This window comes from Peromyscus leucopus, chromosome 7 (genome assembly GCF_004664715.2).
Source record: "Peromyscus leucopus breed LL Stock chromosome 7, UCI_PerLeu_2.1, whole genome shotgun sequence".
Taxonomy (NCBI): Eukaryota; Metazoa; Chordata; class Mammalia; order Rodentia; family Cricetidae; genus Peromyscus; species Peromyscus leucopus.
The window spans coordinates 97014885-97039127 of record NC_051069.1 but is presented as its reverse complement, the minus strand read 5'-3'; the positions used below and the strand labels follow the sequence as shown (position 1 = coordinate 97039127).

The 24243-nt window shown below is 49.2% G+C and overlaps 1 protein-coding gene across 1 annotated transcript in view; it reads left to right on the top strand.

Moving 5' to 3' along the window:
* Positions 1 to 24243, top strand: part of Bsn (bassoon presynaptic cytomatrix protein) — a 92447-nt gene that overhangs the window by 35165 nt on the left and 33039 nt on the right. Inside the window, 1 exon segment of the mRNA XM_028886995.1 lies at positions 15201 to 15609. Coding sequence (XP_028742828.1) covers positions 15201 to 15609 — 409 coding nt within the window.

Below are 24243 nucleotides of genomic sequence, written 5' to 3'. Positions count from 1 at the left end.
GCTGGCATGGTCCTGAATTCTGTGTTGGACCAGGCTGGCCCTGGCATGGTGATTCTGGCCTGAACTGTTGTTCAGGGCATTTGCCCTTCCCTTTGGGAGCAGGGCTCCTTGGTGGCTATCCCCGAGCCATGGAGAATGTGATCACACATGTATTCATGTGCTCATGCAGCTCTATGAACTTGTGAGTGTTACTGTAATACACATGCACACATATGGGCGTATGGTATCTCATCAAGTATTTTCCTTCAGTATTAATTACTGCTTCCAGTTCCACAGGCTGACATATGAGACCAATTTCCCTCTCCCTCTCCCTCTAAATCAGGGTTTCACTATGTAGCTTAGGCTAGCCTAGAATTTACTGTGAGTTAGTTTTAAAAGGATATTCCTGTCTCAACCAACCTCTGGGATTATACATATTTGTCACCATGGGGCTAAGTAAACAGTGGTTCTCAACCTGTGGGTCACAACCCCTGGGGTCAAACAACCCTTCCCAGGGGTCTCCTTACACCATCAGAAAAGCCTGGGTGGTGGTGGTGCATGTCTTTAGTCCCAGCACTGGGAGGCAGAGCCAGACAGATCTCTGTGAGTTTGAGTCCAGCCTGGTCTACATATCGAGTTCCAGGACAGCCAGGACTGTTACACAGAGAAACCCTGTCTCAGAAAGAAACAAAACAAAACAAAAAAATCCCACAACAAAAGACCATTGGAAAACACAGATATCTGCATCATATATGCACACCACATATGTGTCTGGTACCTGCAAAGGTCAGAAAAAAATGTCCAATCCTCTGGAACGGTAGTTACAGGGTTTTGTGAGGCACCATGTGGGTGCTAGAAACTGAACCCAGGTCCTCAGCAAGAGCAAAAGTGTTGTTAGCCCTGAACCCTCTTTCAAGCCCCTTGAACATTTATTTTTGTGAAATTTAAAGCTGAGTCACTGAGCTTTAATGCTCTTACCGCATTAGCTAGGAACAAAAATGTCCCTGAGCCCCTGCTCCCCATACAAGGAACCCCGGGAAGGAGAGAGCAGAGACACAGCTCCTGTGGCCAGCCAGGGAGACAGCTTCTTTTGGCGAGGGTGGGTTTAGGCACCTTAAGTCAGGCCTGCGGAGCTTTGGGAGAGGGTATGAGGCTGAGCAGTGGGGCAAAGAGGCTGCGATCCTACCTCCACAGCAAGAGGGAGGTGTGGGGAGGTAGGTGGGGAGGCATTTGGGGTAACTGCCCACAGGAAGGACCTGGAAATGAAATCCTGGCCCTCCTTAGACCTCCTAGTTTGAGGAGGAGGGAAGGCTAGAGTCTAGAGCCACCGTCACACCTCTCAGAGCTGTAAAAGCAGGCGTGGGGATGTGGCTCAGTCAGTCGAACGCTTGCCTAGCTTGCCTGAGCCTCCGGTTCACTCTCTAGCACGTGAAACAGGCATGGTGGTCCACACCTGTAGTCCCAGCACTTGGAGAGTAGAGGTAGGAGAATCAGAAGTTCAAACTCATCCTTGGCTACATAGAGAGTTTGAGGCCGGCCTGACTACTTGAGACCACAAAAAAAGCCAGAAAACCCACAGAGGAAGGGCTGGAGCAATGGCTTAGTGGTTAAATGCACCTACTGCTTTTGCAAAGGACCTGGGTTTGGTTCCCAGCACCCACATGGAGATGTAAAACTCCAGTTCCAGGGGACCTGTCACCTTCTTCTGACCTCTTTTGGAAACAGGTATGCACATGGTACACAGATATACGCAGGCAAAACACTCATACACATCAAAATAAATACGTCTTCTAAAGAGGAAAACCAGAGTGGAAAGACGGTGTAATTGGAAAAGGGGAAATGAGTCAGCATCCAAGTACATTCCCCTGCACTGAGGCCGAGAGCGTGCAGAACAGTGGACACGGCGATGTTGAGGATAGAAAGGTGGCGACCATGCACCTGTCTTTGATGTTGCAGTGGATATTGTTTAGAAGAGGGATGCTTTCCTGGCTGAAATCCATCTCATTTACTGTCCTAGTTAGAGTTTCTACTGCTGTGATGAAACACCGTGACCAAAAAGCAAGTTGGGGAGGAAAGGGTTTATCTGACTTACACTTCCACATCATAGTCCATCACTGAAGGAAGTCAGGACAGGAACTCAAACAGGGTAGGGTCCTGGAGGCAGGAGCTGATGCAGAGGCCATGGAGGGTGCTGCTTGCTGGCTTGCTCCTCATGGCTTGCTCAGCCTGCTTTCTTATAGAACCCAGGACCAATAGCCCAGGGATGGCACCACTCACCATGTGCTGGGCCCTCCCCCATCAGTCACTATTTTAGAAAATGCCTTACAGACTTGCCTGCAGCCCAATCTTATGGTGGCATTTTCTCAACTGAGGCTCCCTCCATTCTGATGATTCTAGCTTGTGTCAAGTTGACATAAAACTAGCCGGCACATTTACCATCTTGAGATGGCACAAATATATTCTTACTGTCTTTCACAAGGCTTGTAGAGAATTCATCCCATAGCTCAACCCTTCCTTAGCACCAGCCCTGTGAGGGCATCTGGGCTCTGCTGTGTGCAGGTGAGGGAAAGAGTGAGGCCAGAGAGGGACCCAGTACCCACGAAGAGCCTTCCCTTCAGGAGGCTGCTGGAGTCTGAAGAAGATACAACAAAAGGCAGAACTGGGGAAATCTGTCAAATGCCCCATGGGTAAAGAGCTCGAGCCGATGTTTAAGGGTTTGGTGTGTGTGTGTGTGTGTGTGTGTGTGTGTGTGCGCGCGCGCGCGTGCTTGCGTATGTGTGGGTATACATGTGTGTACAAGTTCTATGACTATATATGTTTATTCTTACATGCGTGGAGGTCCAACATTGATGTGGGTGATGTACAGTGTCTTTCTTGATTGCTTGTCATTTTATTTATTGAGGCTCAGCTACACATTAATCCTGGAGCTCACAATGATGGGTAGTCTCACTAGCCAGCTCGCACTAGGGGTCCCCCAAGTGCTGGGAGTGCAGACAGCTCCATGCCCGCCCGGCTCCATGCCCGCCCGGCTCCATGCCCGCCCAGCTTTCGCGTGGCTTCCGCGATCCGTACTGCGGTGCTCATGTTTGCATAGCTGTTCTTGGCCCACGGAGCCCTCTCCCCAGCCTGTGAAACTGGGTCTTCAGGAAAGGGCCTTGGAGAGAGAATGGAGGGTGAGCTCAGGTGGGATGGGGTCAGGTGTGGCATCAGGAATCCTTGTCTGCAGGCAGTGTGGGGTCCCACTGTAGTGTGCTGTGGAGGATGTGGCACATGCCCACAGTGGGGCGGTCACCTTGGGGGTGCTTCCAGAAGCCCTCATTCTCATGCTTGGTGAGCACTCAGCGCAGCGTGGCTCCTTAAGGCTTCCTTCACGTGTGTGACGATTGTGGCCAAGCTCACAGGAAAGCCAGGCCTTTCTCAAGCAGACTTTCTGAATAAGACTTCTGAACAGATACTGTCACGTCTGTCCCAGACTTTAGGTCCTTCCCCATTCCCGTCTGTCATTGGCCCGGGATGCCTGGTAGGCCCCAGGGTCATTGCAGTGGGCCCTGTCTCCCGTGCCCAGGGCGTTGGCCCCTACCACAGAGAGCTCTGGCTCCCTAGCCAGTCATTTCACTGTGTTTGTCATTCAGGTGACAAACATATGTGGCCCTGCTGGCTGGGTCCTGTGGTAGGCTCTGAGAACTCTCTGACCATGTGTAGAAGAAAGTTAGATGATCCACTTTTCTCTGGACACACACACACACACACACACACACACACACACACTTCATGTTCCCATTGTTTCATGTGTGAAAGATGGAGTTTTGTATGTAGAAACATTAATTTTTTAAATTCTTTCGACTGTAGTAAGTTTGAGTGTGCAAAGCAAAGCTTTTCTTTCTCCTTGATACCTGCTATCTCTTTTAAAAATCATTGTTATTGTGTATGCATATGGCATGGGGGGTGTGCCATGGTATGTTTGTGGAGGTCAGAGGACAACCTCCACGAGTCAGTTTTCTCCTGTCACCGTGGGCTCTGGAGCTTCTGTGGCAAGCGCTTGTTTACTGACCGGTTCGCTGGCCCCTCCCTCTTTCCAGTGTTAACCGCTGTCTTGCTGCAGACAGTGCTGTAGACCCTTGGTCAAAGCGGGCCTCTTCAGTCTCTGGAACAAGCCTGCTCAAGAGCGAGGGCCGTGCCCGGGCTGCAGGGACAAGTGACCAAAGTAGAGTGCTCATAGGGTGACTTGGCGTGAGTGGAGATGGGAGTCTGACCCCTTCTACAATTTCTGTACGTTATTTAGTGGTGTGTGTGTGCGTGTGTGTGTGTGTGTGTGTGTGTGTGTGTGTGTGTGTGTGTGGTGTATGTGTGTGTGTGTGTGTAGTATGTGTGTGTGGTGTATGTGTGTGTGTGTGTGTGTGTGTGTGTGTGTGGTATGTATGTGTGTGTGTATGTGGTGTGTATGTGGTGTGTGTGTGTGTGTGTGTGGTGTGTGTGTGTGTGTGTGTGTGTGGTATGTATGTGTGTGTGGTATGTATGTGGTGTGTATGTGGTGTGTGTGTGTGTGTGTGTGTGTGTGTGTGTGTAGTGTGTGTGTGTGGTGTATGTGTGTGTGTGTGTGTGGTGTATGTGTGTGTGGTGTATGTGTGTGTGTGTGGTATGTATGTGTGTGTGGTATGTATGTGGTGTGTATGTGGTGTGTGTGTGTGTGTGTGTGGTGTGTGTGTGTGTGGTGTATGTCTGTGTGTGTATGGTGTGTGTGTGGTGTGTGTGTGTGTGTATGTGTAGTGTGTATGTGTGTGTGTGTGCGCGCGCTCGTGTGTGTGCGCCTAGCATGCATGCATGTGGAGATTAGGGAGCAGCCGCCTTCCGTCATGTGGCTCCTGGGATTGAACTCAGGTCTTAATGCTTGGCATCAAATCTCTACCCACTAAGCTGCCTCAGCCCTTCCTCTTGTTTCCTTTCAGAATTAAAACTAAGAACCAATAGATAAATAAATAAGTAAAGTCAACAGGCAATCCCCCAATTCTTTTTTAACCATTTTTGAGTCACAGACAAGTTTTTTTATTATTATTATTCTTAAATAGAAAAATAAAAAGGAACAGGACTGTTGCTAGTTTTTCATTTCATCTAATATTTAAAAAAAAAAGAAGTCTTGATTTCTGGAGAGCTCTCTTTTTGTCCTTTAGTAGCTTATTTATTACTTTTTTTTAGTATATAGTATAAAATGATGGGTTTCATCATTACTTTTAGTTTTTATTTTATTTTTTAGTATATAGTATAAAATGATGGGTTTCATTATCACATTCAGTTTTCTTTCTCTCTTTCTTTTTTCTCCCGGGTTGACTAGAAACTCACTGCAGTCAAGGCTCACACTTCCATACATGTGTGGGCTACCCCAACCAACCGTGACACTTCATACTGTATATCATCACCTTGTTCATATCTATACCCCTCCCATTACACAGATAACTTTTTAACATGGAGTAGGTGAAAATTCCTTTGGTGTTTCTTTCTCTCCCTGAATGGGCAATAGATGTAATTTTCAAAATCTATTGACTCCCCATGAGAATCAACTCAAGGGATTGCGGGCCAGGCAGCCTTTCCCTGGAAAATCTCAAACAGCAGGCTGTCTAATGTCTCATGACCAGGGAGTTTCTGGGTCTAGACCGTACTCCAAGCATCACACATGTTCGGCCTATTCAAGTTTCAGTGATATAAACCCCGAGTGATCCTACCAGCTGTGCCGTTGGCCATGTCTTCCTTCCTGTAACTGGCCATCTCTGTGGGTTGGGAGACATTCTGGAAGCTCTGTCAGCAGGCTGAACATGGAGTCTCTCAGCACAGATGCTGAAGAGTAGGCAGGAACTAAGGAGTTTCTGCTTCATAGTCCTGGGTCTTTTCATTCTTGGGTACAGTAGGCAGGGGCTGGGGCTTGCTTTCTCCCGAGTCACAAAGGCTTACAGATTTCTTTTGCTTATCTTGACTTTCCAGTTGCAGCAGAATTTGGAAGAGGCTTGTGCACTGTCCCTTTGGTGGAGGGCTGGAGAGGTAGAGTCGGCAGTAGCTGGGACCTGGGAACAGCTGGCTCAGCTTTATGCAATGACTTCTGACTTCTGATTAGAGTTTCCCAGCTTTAGGAGCTTTTCCCCTTGGGTCAGGAAACTAGGACACTGCACAGTTCAAAACTGTGCCCATGTGGGATCCCAGTACGGAAGTTGGGTATGGAGCAAGAGCCTCAGCGACCTGGTCACGCTGGGAGCCATGGCACTCCCAGAAGGCTGTGGAGAAGTGGCTGACTTCTCCACAGGTTGAGGAGTCCATAGAGACAGCTGGTGGGTCTGGAGCCACTCACTCACAACAGATTAGAAGGGCCAGGAAGCTCCTTGGGTCTCAAATGGAGTGTATGCTGTAGGTCTGGGCACAGGGAAGCACTGTGATGTGCCCAGACAAAAGTCAACACCCAGGTTCAGTACTTAATAGTGCCCAAAAGAAAGAGTTCCTAGTAATTGGGCCTTCATTTCTTCTGGTGGTCTATACTAGGCCATCTGGAGAGCCTAGGAGGTGACAGGGAGAGAGCCCTTCGAGGACCTATTGGCCTGGGTCTCAGTTTTGGGTAGTGACTCTGGCCTGGATACCTGCCTGTTCTGTCTCCCTTCCTCTCTGGCCCCTTTGGCTCTCAGCAGGAATGCCCACGTGCATGTCTCTGCTGGGATGAGCAGTCCTGCAGGTCAGAAGTCAGGGAAGGAGCCCATAGGCACGATCACAAAGCTACCGCACTCTCTCTTCTGCTAAGTTCTTACAGAAGAAGCCAGCTCTCTACCATTGTAAAACCCATTCTTTTTCTGGTGTCCTCTGGGAATTTATGAATAATTAATTGGTTGAACCAGAACTTTGTAATAGGTGAATAGTATAAACGTGTCTGTCTTAATTCACCTAAAAGGAGCCTTAATAGGTCATTTCCTACAAACCTTTACTAATTATATTTTTTTCACCAGTTAATTAAAACAATCTGTGAAACCTGCCTCCCTCAGATTGCAAACAGAGACTGCACTACAAGGCTCAGGGACCCTTGTCGCTTGGGGCTCTCATTCTGACCTGAATGACAGAAAGTAAGCCAGTAGGGTCCTGCAAGGAGCAACTCTGGCTTCTAACACCTGTGGGAGGTGACCTCAGGGCGGCTTCACACCAGAGGTGCGACGCACATGGTGCTGTGGAGACATTTAGCTGGCCTGGTGAGCTCGTGGACATAGATCCAGTTGTCTGTGAGTTCCCAGGCTTCACTCAGGGTTTACACGCAGATGTATGCATGTGACTAGAGAGACTGGTGTCATAGGTCGGGGAGGGGGCACTTGTTCAGGGGTTCTGGGAACTGCCTGAAATTTAAAAAAAAAAAAAAAAAGGTTCAGCCAGGCAGTGGAGGCCTACATCTTTAATCCCAGCACTTGGGAAACAGAGGCAGGTGGATCTCTGTGAGTCTGAGGACAGCCTGGTCTACAGAGTGAGATCCAGGATAGCCAGGGCTACACAGAGAAACCCTGTCTCAAACAACAACAAAAATGTGCGTGTGTGTGTGTGTGTGTGTGTGTGTGTGTGTGTGTGTGTGTGTGTATGTGTGTGTGTGTGTGTGTGTGTGTGATGTGTGTGTGTTGTATGTGTGTGTGTGTGATGTGTGTGTGTGGTATGTGTGTGTGTGTGTCTGTGTGTGTTTGTGTCTGTGTGTGTGTCTGTGTATGAGCCTCCTGAGTCACTAAGATTACAAGCCTGTGCCACTAGGCCCAACTGATGTCTTAGTCTGAAAGGACATAGGCAATTTCAGGAAATATTGACATGGATTGTTCAACCCCCAAATGTCTCTTGGTGAAATCACCAAACTTTAAAAAGAAAGAGTTCAGCCGGGCAGTGGTGGTGCATGCCTTTAATCCCAGCACTCGGGAGGCAGAGGCAGGCAGATCTTTGTTAGTTTGAGGCCGGCCTGGTCTACAGAGCAAGATCCAGGAAAGGTGCAAAGCTACACAGAGAAACCCTGTCTCGAAAAACCAAAAAATAAATAAATGAAAGAAAGAAAGAAAGAAAGAAAGAAAGAAAGAAAGAAAGAAAGAAAGAAAGAAAGAAAGAAAGAAAGAAAGAAAGAGTTCTTGTTTAATCTAGCACAGTGGTTCTCAACCTTCCTGAGGCTGTGGCCCTTTAATACACTTCTTCAGGTTGTGGTGACCCCCACTCATACAATTATTTTCATTTCTACTTCATAACTAATTTTGGCACTGTTATGAATTATAACATAAATATCTGATATGCAACCCCTGTCAAAGGGCCATTGGACCCCCAAAAGGTTGTGACCTACAGGTTGAGAAGCGCTGGTCTAGAGGGAGAAGGTTTACAATATGAAAAAGGGAGAATGTCAGGTTGACCCAGCGTTCTCCTCGGCAGGAATGGAAAGCAGCAGCTGTCCAGTTCAGGGAAGGAAAGTGTGGACTCAGAATTTATGTCCAGCTAAGCTGTTGTTCAAGTTCAAGATCACAAAGATATGGCCAAACATTCAGGGACTCAGAAAGCCTGATCCCTGTGAACTCTTTTTGAATGAATGAATGAACGAACGAACGAACGAATGAAAGGCTCTTTCTAGAAAGAAACTCTGCAGACATCAGTGATAAACCTATGGCGTAGTAGTCCTTACGCTAAGCAGACTGCATTCACAACTCACCGGCCTATAGCCAAGCTGCCATTCACACAATGTCTGTCGCAGGCGCCATGGAGCAAGAGACGTTCGGCCTTCAAAGCTAGATGGAGCTTATGGTAGTTGACGCTTTCTGTTTCCCACATGCAGATGGGGAAAGCTATAAGAGATGGGGGAAGGAATGGAGAGAGGGGTGCAGAATGACCTCAGGGAAGGTCAAAGGTAAACACTCCATGACCCACTACTGTATGCCTTCTGGTTTCGTTCTAGCAGGGAATGAATTTGGCTTGAAGTGTATCTGGCCCAGTTCTGAGTGAGACCCTCTATAAGCTGGGGATCACTGGAGATGTGTCTGAGGGTTTGGTTTTGTCCCATATCATAAATGGTAAGTCCATGACCTTCATGTCTGATTGAAGGCAATGGCATTTCCCACTCTTCTTCCTGTCTTAGTCGGTGTTCTATTGCTATGAAGAGATACCCAATGACGTATTTCCTCCAACAAGGCCACACCTCTTAATCCAGAGACACTCCCTGATGACTAAACATCAAATATATGAGCCTATAGGGGGCATTCTTCTTCAAACCACCACACTTCCGGCTTCTGAAGGTACTGCACGCGCGCATGCATACATACACACACACACACACACACACACACACACACACACACACACACACCCTAAAAATACAGTCTTTTTTTAAAAAAAAAAAAAGACTGGTAATTGGGTGTCTCAGCCGTGGCGTCTAAACTAGGGCACATGTTGGGTAGGAGGTGGGACAAAGTAGAAAATGTGAAAACTATTTATGTCTCCTCACCTCTCTTTTTCTAGCCCCAGCTAGTCTCAAGTTGGGGATGTAGTTAAGGATGACCTTGAACTCCTGATCCTCCTGCCTCTACCCACAGAGTACTGAGGTTACAGGCATGCACCACCAGCTGAGCTACATGTCCAGTTCTCTTGTGTTTATTTCCTACCAATCATCCTTTAAAACCTTTCTATTGGGGGGGCTCATTTTATCAGTAGTCTAAGTGCATGTAGTTGTAGATAAATATTCATGTGTTGGGAATGCAAAAACATATTTTATCACATGATTTTTAAAAAAGGCAGGAGGACGCTCGTGGGCCTACAGACTGAGTAAGGGGGTTCCTTGTGTGGAAACTGGAGTCCATTCCAGAGGAAGGAACTCCAAAACCCAGGAGTCCACCATTGCACTGCCTCTGCTTCTCTGCTGGCTTGCTCGGAGACCAAGGATGGCCCCAAAGGTGGGGGTCCCCCTACAGTGTTTGCCCAGCTCTAATTGCCCATTACTGAAAGGTCAGCCATGAATTTTTGAACACCTTATTTGAAGCTGTGGGTTTTTCTAGCTGCCCCGACTTACAGAGAGTTTCCTTAAGGTCCCTCCCATCTTGACGAACAGAGAACTTATTAATATGAGTCATTTCTCTTTCAAATGTCAACTGGAGGCGGTGGGGCATGCTCTAGATGCTGCCATGTGAGCCCACAGCATGGTTTTCACCCTGGCTCCATTCTTCCCTGCGTTTCCTTCCTGTAGACTCCAACCCTGGCAGGTCCTTGCTGACCACAGTATCCAGAGCAGCTTCTGGCTGCTTCCCACCATGGACCAGGCAGTTACTCCCTTCCAGTTGCCCTGCTGGGACCCGGTCTGCAGCATCCTCCAGTCACTAGAGTCAATTAGTTTTTTACTTCCAACCAATGCGCTGTGGATTATGTCTCCCCAGCAGTGGTACGCACGGGACAGAAAGCCTCAGGGCTTCTTAGGGCTGGGGAGGGACAGGTGGCCTATTCGGCTTTGAAACCTTCCTGGAAGCCAGGGGGTTCCTTCCTGCCTTGGCAAACAGGATTGGGTTAAAATTATTTGTGAATAGTTAATAGCCCTAAATGTTGAAAGGAAGGAAAGCTGGTAGAGATTGAACATTTTCATATCCTTGGCCTTTCTTTACCATCTTTAAAATGCGTTTAGCTATTGTATCTGGAGGGATGGCTCAGTGATTAAGAGTACTTGGTGCTCTTGCAGAGGACTTAGGTTTCATTCCCAGTACACACATCATGGCCCACAACCATCCTTAACTCCACTTCTGGAGGATCTGATCCTGGCCTCCTTGGGCACCAGACATGCACATGGTACATATACATGCATGCAAGCAAAAAGCTCATACACGTAAAATAAAAATCCAAAAAATATTCAGGTATTTTTAGTTTCTGCTTGCTGGGTCCAGCCGCCCCTCATATCTGCCCTCTCCCTCCAGCCTGAGCTTCTGTGCCTTGTTTCTTTCTGTTTCCTACCTCATACATTACCCTCATTCCAGTACTCCCCAAGAAGCAGCCTCAAGGCTGCTAGGAGGAACATTGGCCTTGGGGGCTTCATTGTGGCCTGTGTCCATAAGGCCAGGTCTCTCATGGGACAGGGTGGTCTTGCATGGGGACATCTCCCCTTTCTCTTCCTTGCTTCCAGCCATCATATTTTGGTGGAGACCTTTGTGTGTGTCTGTGAAGGAGGGCCACCTAGAGGACTTACCGCCTCTGTCCTCAGGCTGTCCCTTCTGCTTGGGCTGTCTTGGGATCCATGTCCAGATGGTCGTGACTCCTGACCTCTGTCATGGGGACCTTTGTAAGCAGGAGGAGGAACTGTAATGGGGTCTGGGGAGATCTTGGGTTTTCATGGTACGGTGTGTGGTCTTCACGGGTGTTGCCATTTTCTCCGGCAACTGAGCCTCAGGTGTGGAGACTCAGCTCTCCTCAGGGCACTGTTGACTGCTCTCTAATAGGGGAGGCTCTAACCCTGTGGCATCATTTTCTTTCTTCTTCCGATGTAGGGTCTCACTATGTAGCTCTGGCTGTCCTGGAATTCACTATGTAGACCAGGCTGACCTCAAACTCACAGTGATCCCCCTGCCTCTGCGTCCTAAGTGCTGGGATTAAAGGTGTGCGCCACCATGCCCAGCTATCTGAGGTCATTTTCTTCTGTCTTTTTTCTGACTGCTCTGTTTCCGGGCTTTCCTCTGAGTCTGTGAATGCTGTTGGATCCCTGCGTGCTTAACTGGACCACTACTCTCTGGGTGACTTGTGTTCCTGAGAATTGCCTATGAACTCACCCTCTCAGATAAAAATACCTAGAGGCACGCTGTAAGATTTCTCCTGCTCCTCACAATCTTCAGACTTTTGGTTTTGGTTTTGCACTCCCACCCCTGAAGGCTTCCTTCTCTGGATCCCCCAGGTGAGTGAAAAGCAGGATTGTCCTTCATTGTATCTTTCTGCCCTCTAGTTCTATAAACTGTCTCCCGGGCAGTTCTTCCTTTTCACTGGATTTCCTGCCTTCATCATCTTCTCTGGGCCACAAAGCCCAAATGCACCTCTGTTGGGAAACCTTAAAGGCCCTGCTGTCCTGGCTGTCCCCATATTCATTTTGAGCTTCTCAATGAAAACTGAACACTTGATGCTATAGGAGCGGTTCTCTGTGGTGGTGGTGGGAATGATAATGATTTGCATCTGAAGTACTTGTGCCTCCCTCCACCCATACTGAGCATGCCCTCAGCCCTTCTGGGCCTTCGTATGCATCTTCCTTCTGGCCAGCTCACTAGTCAATCTCGGAGAGGGCCTTGTCCTCTAAGGCCATTGTGGAGGTTTCGTCGTCTTCCTCAGGACTGTGGCCGTGGGTCTTGCAGGGATTTGTTTGCACATCTGTTTCCAACCCCAGAGGATTGGATCCCTGTCTGATTTACTTTTTGAAAAATTCATTTTAATGAAATATTCAGCAGGTATTCATAAAGAATATAAGAAGACTTATAAAATATGTATATGTGTAAAGAGTAACTGTGGGCACCTGGCGACCTGACCTGCGCTGTAGGAGTTTATCAACTCAGGTGCGTCCTACCCTTTGACATTGTCTTCCTGTTGTCGTCCAGAAACAGGACGGAGCCAATCAGTCTAGTGCCCCTCCACACACAAACTCCCAGAAAGAAGCCTCATGCTATTTCACACAAGCTCATGATTTTGTGTTGGGCTGCTTTCATAGCTTCCTCAGCCGAATACTGCTGCCTGTTGCCCATAGTCTGAAGGTGGATATGTCTACAAGATCCCAAACGGGTCAGAGGACCCACAGCAAAGTCAGGGAATGTGAACAACTGAAACAAAGACAAATGGAAGGAAGGAGGGACGGAGGGAGGAAGGGACAGAGGGAGAGAGGGAGGGAGGGACAGAGGGAGAGAGGGAGGGAGGGAAGAAGGGGAAGAAGGAAGGGAGGGAGGAAGGATGGAGAGGAAGGAAAGAAGGAAGGAAGGCAGGCAGGCAGGCTGTTGTTGGATCTGTTTCCTGTGAGCCTGTTGCTAAGCGAACTCCATGTGAAATGTTCAGAACTGAATGATGTCACTGCCCCGATTGGGCCCTGGTCCCTGAGCTCACCACATAGTCACACATCTTCCTTTTCATTTTGTGTGCTCACTGCGTATCTACCCAGTGGGAGCTCGGTTGGGCCCTGGGATGCAGTGGGCACAAGCCTGCACAAGTCTTCTAGGGCTGTGCCAGTTTGTTCCAGGCCCTCAGTATGGATAAAATTTCTAAGAAAGGCTAAACTGTGATTCATCACTGAGTTTAAAAGTCACTTTGAGCCGGGCGGTGGTGGTGCACGTCTTTAATCCCAGCCCTCGGGAGGCAGAGGCAGGCGGAATTCTTGAATAACCCGGGCTACATGGAGAAACCCTGTCTTGAAAAACAAACAAGTCACTCTGATCTGGTCATGGTAGCTCACACCTATAATCATAGTGGAGGCAAAGCCACGAATTAGAGGCCAGTGTGGGCTACATAAGTTAGGCCTCAGCAAACCCGGTCTGTCCCTTTGCTATCAGCAGCCACCAAAAGGATACAGGCCAAAGCCAGTCTAGAATGTTCTGGAAAGCAACAGGAAACTTGGTCTTTGGCTTTTTGTGCTCACCCTCTTTCAAACTGGAAAAGAGGTAAATTGGCAGAAATGAACTTAAGTTGGTCCAAAGAAGGAATTTGGGAAATGCAATTTTAGCCTGAATGTTTCTTTTACCCCACGGGTCAACCTAACTGCAGACGGGTTGTACTGGGGTGGACATGGCGTCAGGGACATTGGGCCTCCTTCCGTGGTTCCTCAAAGGCTGGGTTTGAAACCCACTCCAGCCTCACACCAGTGAAAAAAGTAACATTGCCATCTTAGACTGCCTGGGCACAGGGCTTACTGGAGGGTCTCTGGAAGGAATGGGCAGAGCAGGACATTGGCATCAGCTCGAGATTTCTTACCAGTGCAGTCCTGGGCCGGAGATGGCTCATCAGCCACCTCAGTCATGCTCTATTGCTCTGAAGAGACACCATGACCACAGCTATTATAAGAGAAAGCATCTGCCAGGCATGGTGGCGCACACCTTTAATCCCAGCACTCAGGAGGCAGAGGTAGGTGGATCTCTGTGAGTTCGAGGCTAGCCTGGTTTACAGAGAAAGTTCTAGGACAGCTAGGGCTGTTACACAGAGAAACCCTGTCAAAAAAACGAGAGAGAGAGAGAGAGAGAGAGAGAGAGAGAGAGAGAGAGAGCGCTTTTAATTGGGGCCTTGCTTATAGTTTTCAGAGGTTTAGTCCATTATCACAGCGGGGAGCGTGTTGACAGGGAAGCAAGCGCTGGAGAAGCAGTTGAGAGCTACATCCTGATCTTGAGGCAAAGAGAGAAAGGAAGAAAGAGAAACTCTGGGCTTGGCATGGGCTTTGGAAACCTCAAAGCCCAGCCCCAGTGACACACTTCCTCCGACAAGGCCACATCTCCTAATCCTTCTCAAATAGTGCCACTCCCTGGTGACTAAGCATTCAAATATATGGCCATTCTTATTCAAACCACCGCATTGGTTAAGAGCATTGGCTGCTTTTCCAGAGGACCTGGGTTTGATTCCTAGTACCCCTACGGCTGCTCACAACCAGGGGATCCAGTGTCCTCTTTGGCTTCTGTGTGCACTGCCACAGTGGTACACAGACAGACACACGCAGGAGAGCACCCAGACACATAAATAAAAATAAAGTTTAAAAAGTGCAGTCCCGGAGCTGAGGATGTAGCTTCATTGGTAGACTACGTGCCTAACATGCCCAAAGCCCTGGGTTTGGTCCCCAGAACTTATGAATTGGGTATGGTGGTGCCTGCTTGTAATCCAAGCCCTTTAGAAGTGGAGGCAGGGGAATCAGAAGTTCAAGGTAATCCTTAGACACAGAATGAATCCCAGGCCAGCCTGGGCCTCGTGTGGCTCTGTGTCACACAGCAGACAAGTCCAGCCCACGTGTGTTGCACTGCTAGACTACTAACTAGAACCTGCCCTTCCTCGGGGTGTGAAAGAGGACCGTCGTGTCCATCTGCCATTGGCCTGATGCCAGGAAGCTTGTCAGGGCTGTAGCACAGGGTACAGTAAATGGCGACTGTGATGATGTCACTGTGCAAGAGAAAGAGGACAGTGATGGAGCTGGGGTCTCTCTAGGTTGGAAGGGACCTATGTAAGCCACGTACGTCTATAGGACGTGTCTCCAACAGTCATTTTCAATGTCATTTCAGCGTTTCCCGGAGACTGGACCCCAAGGAGCCCCTGGGTAGCCAGAGAGCAGCTTCTCCGACCCCAAAGCAAGCTTCTGCTACTGCTCCAGGCCGAGAGAGCCCCCGAGAGACAAGGGCTCAAGGCCCATCAGGCCAGGAGGCTGATGGTCCCCGCCGGACGCTCCAGGTAGACAGCAGGACACAGAGATCAGGACGGTCCCCCTCAGTGTCACCGGACAGAGGCAGCACTCCCACATCACCCTACTCCGTGCCCCAGATCGCTCCCCTTCCCAGCAGTACGCTGTGTCCTATATGCAAGACCTCGGACCTCACGTCGACCTCCAGCCAGCCAAACTTCAACACCTGCACCCAGTGTCACAACAAGGTCTGCAACCAATGTGGGTTCAACCCCAACCCTCATCTCACCCAGGTAACCACCCTCTGTGCCCCTGCATCGGCCAGTGCCTCCTTGGCACCCCTCCTCTGCTTTTCCCCTTCTTTCTGCCACCCCTGACCATGGCTGTTTTCTTAGTCACCAGTGTCTATGTACCCCTGATGATGAGGGGTGGGGTGGTAGCAGTGGTGGTGGTACTGGCCCCAAGATGTGGAATCAGATGGCAGGGTCTGGCCCCAGGTCTCCTGAGAGATTCTTATACCCCAAAAACTTAAATAGGGCTGGAGCAATGGCTCAGTATCTGCTCTTCCTAAGGACTAGGGTTCAATTCCTAGCACCCACAAAATGGCCTACAACCATCTGTAACTCTAATTCAATGCCTTCTCCACTCATTGTTCACAGAGACATACATGCAAGAAAATACCTGTACTCATAAAAATAAAAATACTTCTGGCAGTGGTGGGAGGCAGAGGCACAAGGATCTCTGAGTTCAAGGCCAGCCTGATGTACAGAGTGAGTTCCAGGACAGCCAGAGCTACACAGAGAAACCCTATATCAAAAAACCAAAACAAATGAAACACACACACACACACACACACACACACACACACACACAAACTTAGAGCTTTTTTTTTAACCTGGTTTAATTTTACACTTGATCTTAGCCTAAAGGCTGAGAAGCGATAAACCTGGTTTAATTTTAGCCTGAAAAAAAAAAAAAGGCCTTTGGAGAGGGCAAAAGAAAATCTTATGGACAACTTGTCCCAGTGGTTACTCCATTAGAGATGACCATGCATGCCTGCAAGGGTGGTCACATTCCCCTATTCCTGGGTCCGCCTCTCTCCTTGACAGCCCTGGAGAGGGATGCTGGTAAGGGGATCAAACTTCTAGGAAGGTCTAGGAACTGCATTCCAGCAGAACTCTGGACAGCTCCTCTCTGGGCTTCAGCTCCAGGTATCTGGGGGCCTCAGGTGGACCAGACTGTCCTCCCCAATTTTGTGGTAGAAGCCAAGCATTTCCAAGGGTAGCATTGTCTGTCTCTCCCAAAGGCTAGCCTTCAGGACTGTAGCCATGAGCTTAGCCTCCTCACCCCAAAGCACTGACAATTCACATCTCCATCATGGCTTTGTTCAGAATGCTTTGCATTGGAGTGGGATGCCTAACAGAGCCTTTGGCGGGTCCCTTTGGTGACCCAGAGGCTGGGGGCTCCCATGTATTAGCTAAATTAGGGCCATACTTTTGAAATGCACTGAGTGGGTTTCCAGGCATCCTGTACCCCCACGGGGTAACCCACAGAAGTCTCTGCTTCTTCCCCCAAAGATTGTTTGGACAGGATAGAGTAGCTACTGTGGGCAGCCCCTGGGATTTATCAGCAGCTGGAGTTGTTTGGACCATGTGGGAGGGGGATAAGTGAGAATAATTGTTAACAGGTCAGGGTCTATATATGCTGTGAGGTGCTGTGGGTGTGGGATGTGTGGTTTTTGAGAGGTAAGTGTGAGATTCTGAGGAAGGAGCTGCTGGTGTGGGGCGATGACTCAGTGCGTTTGGAGTTGCTCCTGGAATGTGGAGGCTTCCTGAGGAGGCGTGCATGCTCGTGATGATTGCATCTGTGATTAGAAACAGACCCATCCCCACACCCATCAGTTAAGTAAGTGTCAGCTGTTCCACATTGAGAACGGTGTGATTAAGAAAGGGGAAGCTCACCTGTCTGATCCTACCAACCGAGAAGCCAGAAGCACCCAGCCTCCCAGGAGTGGGGCGAGTTGGCGGATGGCCAGTGTTTCCATGGGCCATCCCATCATCACGCTGCTCTTTCCCCTCTGGAGCCCCTCCAGGAGATGCTCACTTGTGCTGCAGCCCTAGGTAGGGTGGGTGAGATTAAGACCCACACATGGTGGCACCAGCATCCTGGTGGGTATCCCAGCATTCACTATGCCACAGCCTTAGCCTCTTGGTTCCTCTAAGTCCAGAACCTTTAGTGAGATGGGAAGGGAGCCAGCCTTTGACTGTGCCTAGAAAAACAGCAGAGTAGGAGGACCTTGGAGACACTCAGGCCATCTGCCTCGTGGTGCTGGGCGGAAGCCGAGGCTCTGGGCCAGGAGGAAAGAGGGCCTCAAACTTACTGCAAATTCACAGTATTTGGTGGAGAGCAAACCTCTTGGCCAAATACTTCAAACAAATGCTGGGCTGGACAATCAAGTGGTCCTTTAGTATAAGCTCTTAGCATCTTCAGGGGCATCCGGAGCTCTAAGACGGGCATGAGTTGGCAGCCTTCCTCACACTTGCTTCACGGAGCATGGGAGAGGCTGCTGTTCCGTGGCACCCCATTTGAAAAATGCTGTCTTAGTCTGTTGTCCAGGTCCACACCCACAGACATTCTATTCGCCTGGGGGAGGGGGGGCTGCAGACACAATCTTTGCTTCCCTGGAGCTGGCTTTCAGGGGTATTCCTGTCAAGGAAAACTAAACCTTGGCACATTTTCCTGAGGAGTGGTAAAGCATGCTAAGAGCAGAGTCACCTCCCTGGTCCTACTTTAATATGATGAGGAAACGACCCTGCAGGTCTGGCTCACATGCCTGTTTAACCAATCCTGAGAAACCACACCTCTTCTGCACACCTCTAACCCAATGTCACATCAGCCAAGATGGCCTCTCCAGGCTAAGCTTCTAGAAGCCTGGCTGGAGGGTATGTATATGTGAGAAGCTGGTTCTGAAGTCAGCTGTGTCTGAGTGACAGGGTGTGTGTGTGTGTGTGTGTGTTGTGTGTGTGTGTGTGTGATAGAGAGAGAGAGAGAGAGAGAGAGAGAGAGAGAGAGAGAGAGAGAGAGAGAGAGACCTTTTATAGGAGGCTCAATGACATCACATGCTTTCTTCAGTTGGAGCAGAAAATGGTGGAGATCACTGCCAGCCCAGCCCTGTAGTACACTACAGACAGCCATAGGAGAGGGTCATGGGGACCCTGTCCAGGAGGGAGTGTGGAAATGCTAAGTCTTAGATGAGGACCTGCCAGCCCAGGTCCTGTGTCTGGGACCTGTCAATAGGATGTATGGACAGAGGGAGGGGATCAAGGGGATCCCAGAGAGGAACAAGGGCCACATGAATGACATGGAGGGTCTCATCACCGATTCTTGGTTATTGGATATGTGGCCATGAAAAATGTAACATTTCTCTTATGTGTCATGAACGAAGAATTGCTAGTTGGTAGTCAGTTACCATGCAATCTGTCAGAAGATGGATCCTCTGCGACTGCAGTAGAGGCAGAAACTGGGCACTGCTGTGCAATGGTCGCTACAACCAGCATCAAGTGTCCTACTACTTTGCTTTAGTAGGTGCTGCAAAACAATAGACAAGGCCTGGAGATGAGAGTCACGGACAGGGAGAACGGCCTGAAATCACCGTTCTGTGCCGGGGATGGGGAGGAAGTGGGGATATGCTCCTGTCTGTAGGTTTAGGAAAAGTCTTGTAAATGTCCTCAGTGTCAGAGTTGCTCAGAGTAGAATCAGGTGTGTAATCTGTGGCTTTGCAGATGCCACAAGTTCACTCGGACTGGTCAGTCTGCCTCTCCAGCCATCTGGAGTAGGGAGGAGTCCCTTGCTGCTGCTGTCTATTCTGACAGTCTGAGTGAGAAGTCAAGGCATAGCCTTGTAGCTACTGTGTGAGGTCGGGGAGCCAGTGGCCTAGAAGTCAGCTGCAGAATATGAGCAGTGACTTTGCCCACCTATACCTACCCCAGAGCTTCCAGAACCACTCAGAGCTGCCCCCAAAGCACATTTTGGCCCAGGCCTCCTGTAGGTGAGTGTGCCCCTTGACCCGTGAGCAATGCCCCAGGAATGAACGCAGCATAAAGGTAGATCACTTGCAGGCTCAAGCTTCCATCAGGCCAAAGCCTTCCAAAGCTCCTCCTCAAGGGTGGCCACGGCCTGTGCCTGCCAGGCTCCTGTCCTGTCCTGTAAGGGCATGAGGGCTTTTATCCCATCCAGCCCGCCAAGCCCCGCAATACATTGGCCCCACCCCTGCTCTAGATAAATTCACTTATTTTTTGTTTGTTTGTTTTTCAAGATAGGGTTTTTCTGCATAGCCCTCGCTGACCTAGAGATAGATTCACTTCTAAGTTCCACTTAAGAAAACTACCAGGATCCTGGCATGGTGGCGCACGCCTTTAATCCCAGCACTTGGGAGGCAGAGGCAGGCGGGTTTCTGTGAGTTTGAGGCTAACCTGGTCTACAAAGTGAGTTCCAGGACAGCCAGAGCTGTTACACATCCTGTCTTGGGAAAACCAAAACAAAACTGCCAGATTGATGAGATGGTTCAGCAGGTAAAGACACCTGAGGTCAAGCCTGACAACCTGAGTTCCATCCCCAGGATCTGTGTGGTGGAAGGAGAGAAGCTGTCCTTTGATCCTAAACACATGCCATGACCACACACACACACACACACACACACACACACACACACACAGTGTGTAGGCATGGGGGGGGGCGGGGGGGGGCCCGAGGAGAGAGAAAGAGACTAAATAAATAAAGTGAAATTGTTTAAAATTTTAAAGAAATGTCAGAGAGCGAGAGTGTGGTCGTGGCCTTACCTATTCCAGGTTTAGACTCTGCTGAGCCCAGGCAGGTATGTTAACTTGCGGTCCCTGTACCCTTACCCTGGTGTTAAGCCTTGGGTTTAGACACTCACCCAAGGTGGGTGGTGGGAAGGAGGAGGGAGCCGAGCAAGGGCTCTAGGCCTCCCCTCCAATGCCTGCATCCCACTTCCTTCCCACAAGGCCAGGGCACCAGATGGCCCGGGGGTGGGTGGTTGCTGTGCGCAGGACAGAACCCTCTGCGGTAGCCAGCAGCCTCTCCCCTTCCTCTGCCCCCTCCTGGCCACACTGCTGCTTGGGCCAGATACAAATGAGGAGCAGGTGTTGTAAGGGCATGGGCTCTGGAGTCAGCCGAAGAGAGGAAAGGTGTCCTCCAGGAGGAGAGGGCTGTAGCCATCCCCCAACCCTCAATAAGGTGGAAGCAGACCTCCAGGCAGGCTGGGATCTTGACCACTGCATGCCCAGTCCTCGGGCAGTTTACCGTATAGTAGCCACTTTGATTAAAAAAACAAAACAACAGTCAACCAGAGCTTGCATGGGACTGGCCTAGGCCTTCTGCACATATGTTACAGCTTAGTTTTCTTTCTTTATTATCTTTTTTAAAAAAGATTTATTTATCTATCTATTTATTTATTTATTTATTTATTTATTTATTTATTATGTATGCGGTGTTCTGCCTGCATGTATGCCTGCAGGCCAGAAGAGGGCACCAGATCTCATTACAGATGGTTGTGAGCCATCATATGGGTGCTGGGAATTGAACTCAGGGCCTCTGGAGAACAGCCAGTGTTCTTAACCTCTGAGCCTCCTCTCCAGCCCGCTTGGTTTTCTTATGGGACTCCTAACAGTGAGAGCAGGGGCTGACTCTGACTGTTACCCGCTTTTGGGACCCTTTCCTCCTACTGGGTTACCTCATCCAGCCCTAATAGAAGAGGAGATGCCTAGTCTCACTGCAACTTTTATGTCATGACCGGCTGAAATCCATGGGAGGCCTGTCCTTTTCTAAAGAGAAAGGAGAAGGAATGGATTGTGGAGGGAGGTTGGGGGAGGAACTGGGAGGAGAGGAAGGAGGAGAAATGTGATTAGGCTGGGAAACGATTAATTAATTAATAATAATAAAAAAAAACCCTTCCAGTCAATAGGGGAAATTCCTCCAAGCTTGTACCAGCTCTTAGGCAGCCAGCCCTGTTGCTAGAACATGGCCCAGGCTGACTGTGTTTTCAGGAGACAAGACCTTAATTGGATCTGTAGGCTGGAGACCAGAACCACCGGAGACATGGGAAAGAGACAGGAGTGTGGGAGCACGTTTCATGGCTGGAGCCATGAGGCATGGAGCCTGCTGTCTCTGGACACACTAAGAGCACTGTGCATCCATTGAGCATCAATGTACAAGCAACCCAGAGCAGAGAGGCAGAATTTATCCCTGAAACTCCCACTTTTATATGTAAAGTCAAAGGGAACAGAGTGGAGACGATGGAGTGCAGGAGGCAGAGAAGTCCTGCTGAGCCGATAAGGTGGCTCCGTGGGTCAAGGCGCTGGCGGCAAACCCAGTGAACTTCAACTTCAACTATCTCCACATGATAGAAAAGGAGAGCTGGCCCTTGCAAGATGGCCTTTGACCTACGCACAAGCTGTCCAACAGTGAAAACAAAGTTAGGGGCCACTAGAGAGATGGCTTAGTGCTGAAGAGCCCTTGCTGTTCTAGAGAACCCGAGTTCAGTTCCCAGCTTACATCAGGTGCTCATAACTGCCTTAACTCCAGCTCTAGGAGATCCAAGGCCCTCTTCTGGCCTCCATGGGTACTGTGGGTGTGCACACACAAATTAAAATAAAATAAATAAAAAAGGAGACTCTGTCTCAAGAAAAATAAAACCAAGGCAGCATGGTGGTGCACACCTTTAATCCCAGCACTTGTGAGGCAAAGGCAGGTAGATCTCTATGAGTTTGAGGCCAGCCTGGTCTACAGAGGGAGATCCAGGACAGCCAGGGCTATTACGCAGAGGAACCCTGTCTTGAAAAAAACAAAAAAAGAAAAGAAAAACAAAATCAGAACAACAACAACAAAATAAACCCAAATTTCACTTATACATTTACATGATTGTGTGTGTGTGTGTGTGTGTGTGTGTGTGTGTGTGTGTGTGTGTGTGTCTAGGATTCAACCCAGGACCTTATATATACTAAGTACTCTGCTACCAAGTTACACTCCCAACTCAAAGTGATCTTTGTCAAGAAGCACCGAGAGCTTTGCATGGAGAAACTAAGTGATGCTGGGAAAGCTGGGGGTCCATATGCCAAAGCATAAACCTGGACCCTACCTTCCACCAGCATATATAATACTGAACCTTACACATAAGCAGTAACTGTAACGCTCGATCCTATGAGGAATACAAAGCAAGCCTTTTCAACTCTGTGCTTGCCAGTGGTTTCCTGTGCAAGACACAGAGAGGAGTCAACAGAGAGAAATACAGTTGGACTTGATAAGTTAGAATGTTTCAGAGAAAATATTTGCCAATTATAGATCCAATAAGGAATTGATATGTTCAGAATATACAATCAAACCCTACAATCCAACAACCACAAGAGACCATCAGAAGGGCTCTGATGCCTTGGTAATAGAGCAGCAGCAACCAGACAATATTTCCCTCCTCAATACTGTATTAGAGAAAATTTAGACCTACAGAAAAGTTGAAAGGATTTCACAAGGAACACTCTCAAATCCACTACCTGGATTTTTGTTTGGTTGTTTCTTTGGTGTTTGTTTGTTTGTTTGTTTGGTCTTTTCCCAAGACAGGGTTTTGCTGTGTAGACCAGGATGGCCTCGAAATCATAGAGATCCCCCTGTCTCTGCCTTGAGTGCTGGGATTAAAGACATGTGCCACCACGCTTGGATTTCTCCTGGCTTTATCACATCTCTGTCCTTCTGACTGCCTATCCATCCATCTGTCTGGCCATCTGGCCCTTGAACTAATTTTTTTGTTGATTTCCAAAGTGTACAGCAGATATCAATATACTTCACACTGACTACTTCAGCAGGCATATCGCTAAGTAGGATTCAGTATTTACTGTAGGTTATCTTAGGTAAAATATACATTTGATGACATTTACTGAGATTAAATGTACCATTCGAGAGTTTTGGTGAGCTGGGTCAGGCCCATGGGGACTGTAGATCATCTGCAATAATGGTGGGAGTGAGTTCAGTGGTACCTGAGAGGCAAGAGGCAAGGATGTTTGATAAGGAAGGGCCGAGATGAAGACTCCAAGAGAAGGACGCGAAGCAGGTGATGAATCCAAAAGTCCAGGGGACTGAAAAGAGAAAGGCTGAGGCGGATCCAAGGGCTGAGGCGGGCCGGAGGAGTGCAGCCTCTCCTGGAGAGCTGGACTGGGGACTGAGGTGTGACTGTGGAGAGAGGACAGCACAGGAGACCAGCCTGGGAGGGAGGGAGGCTGTCCAGAGCGTTGTGTGAGGAGTAGGAAGGCAGATATGCCCAGGGCCAGCAAGGGGAATAATCTCCTCCCTTCATGGAGTCCTCACAGAATGATGACGTTCTGCCTTCACAAACCCACTCCCAAGGCCTTCCTCGGATCTCTGGGTTGGCACAGGCTGCTTCTGTGGCTCACATCTGACTGGGTCACATATTCTTCCCTGTCATGCTCTGAGGTCCCCTCTGCATAAGCTGAGATCACAGCGGACAGGCAAATCCCACGACTGGGGGATGTGCCACGGTGGGGGTTGGACACGGCAGCTGGTGGCTGTTGCTGTAAGAAGGTCTAGGCCAGCCTAGACACTGGCCTCTCCTCGATGTCTAGGGGTGAGGGCGAGAGGAGTGCTTGCCTCCTAGTGAGACCTGACCGGTGACTCACAACCCAGAAAGGCAGGAGTCATACTGCCGAGGTCGTCCCAGGGCCCTCTGGCTTTGGTAGCAGCAGGGGAGTCTCCTTTATAAAGAGCCTCTGTGATGTTTAAAACGGGAAGCATGAATTCAGTACGGGCATGATGTCAGAGGCAAGGGATTCAACACCGAATGCCACTCTCCCAGCGAGGGCCAGGGCTCGGAGGCAGGGAGACAGGCTAGCGGTCCAGATCCT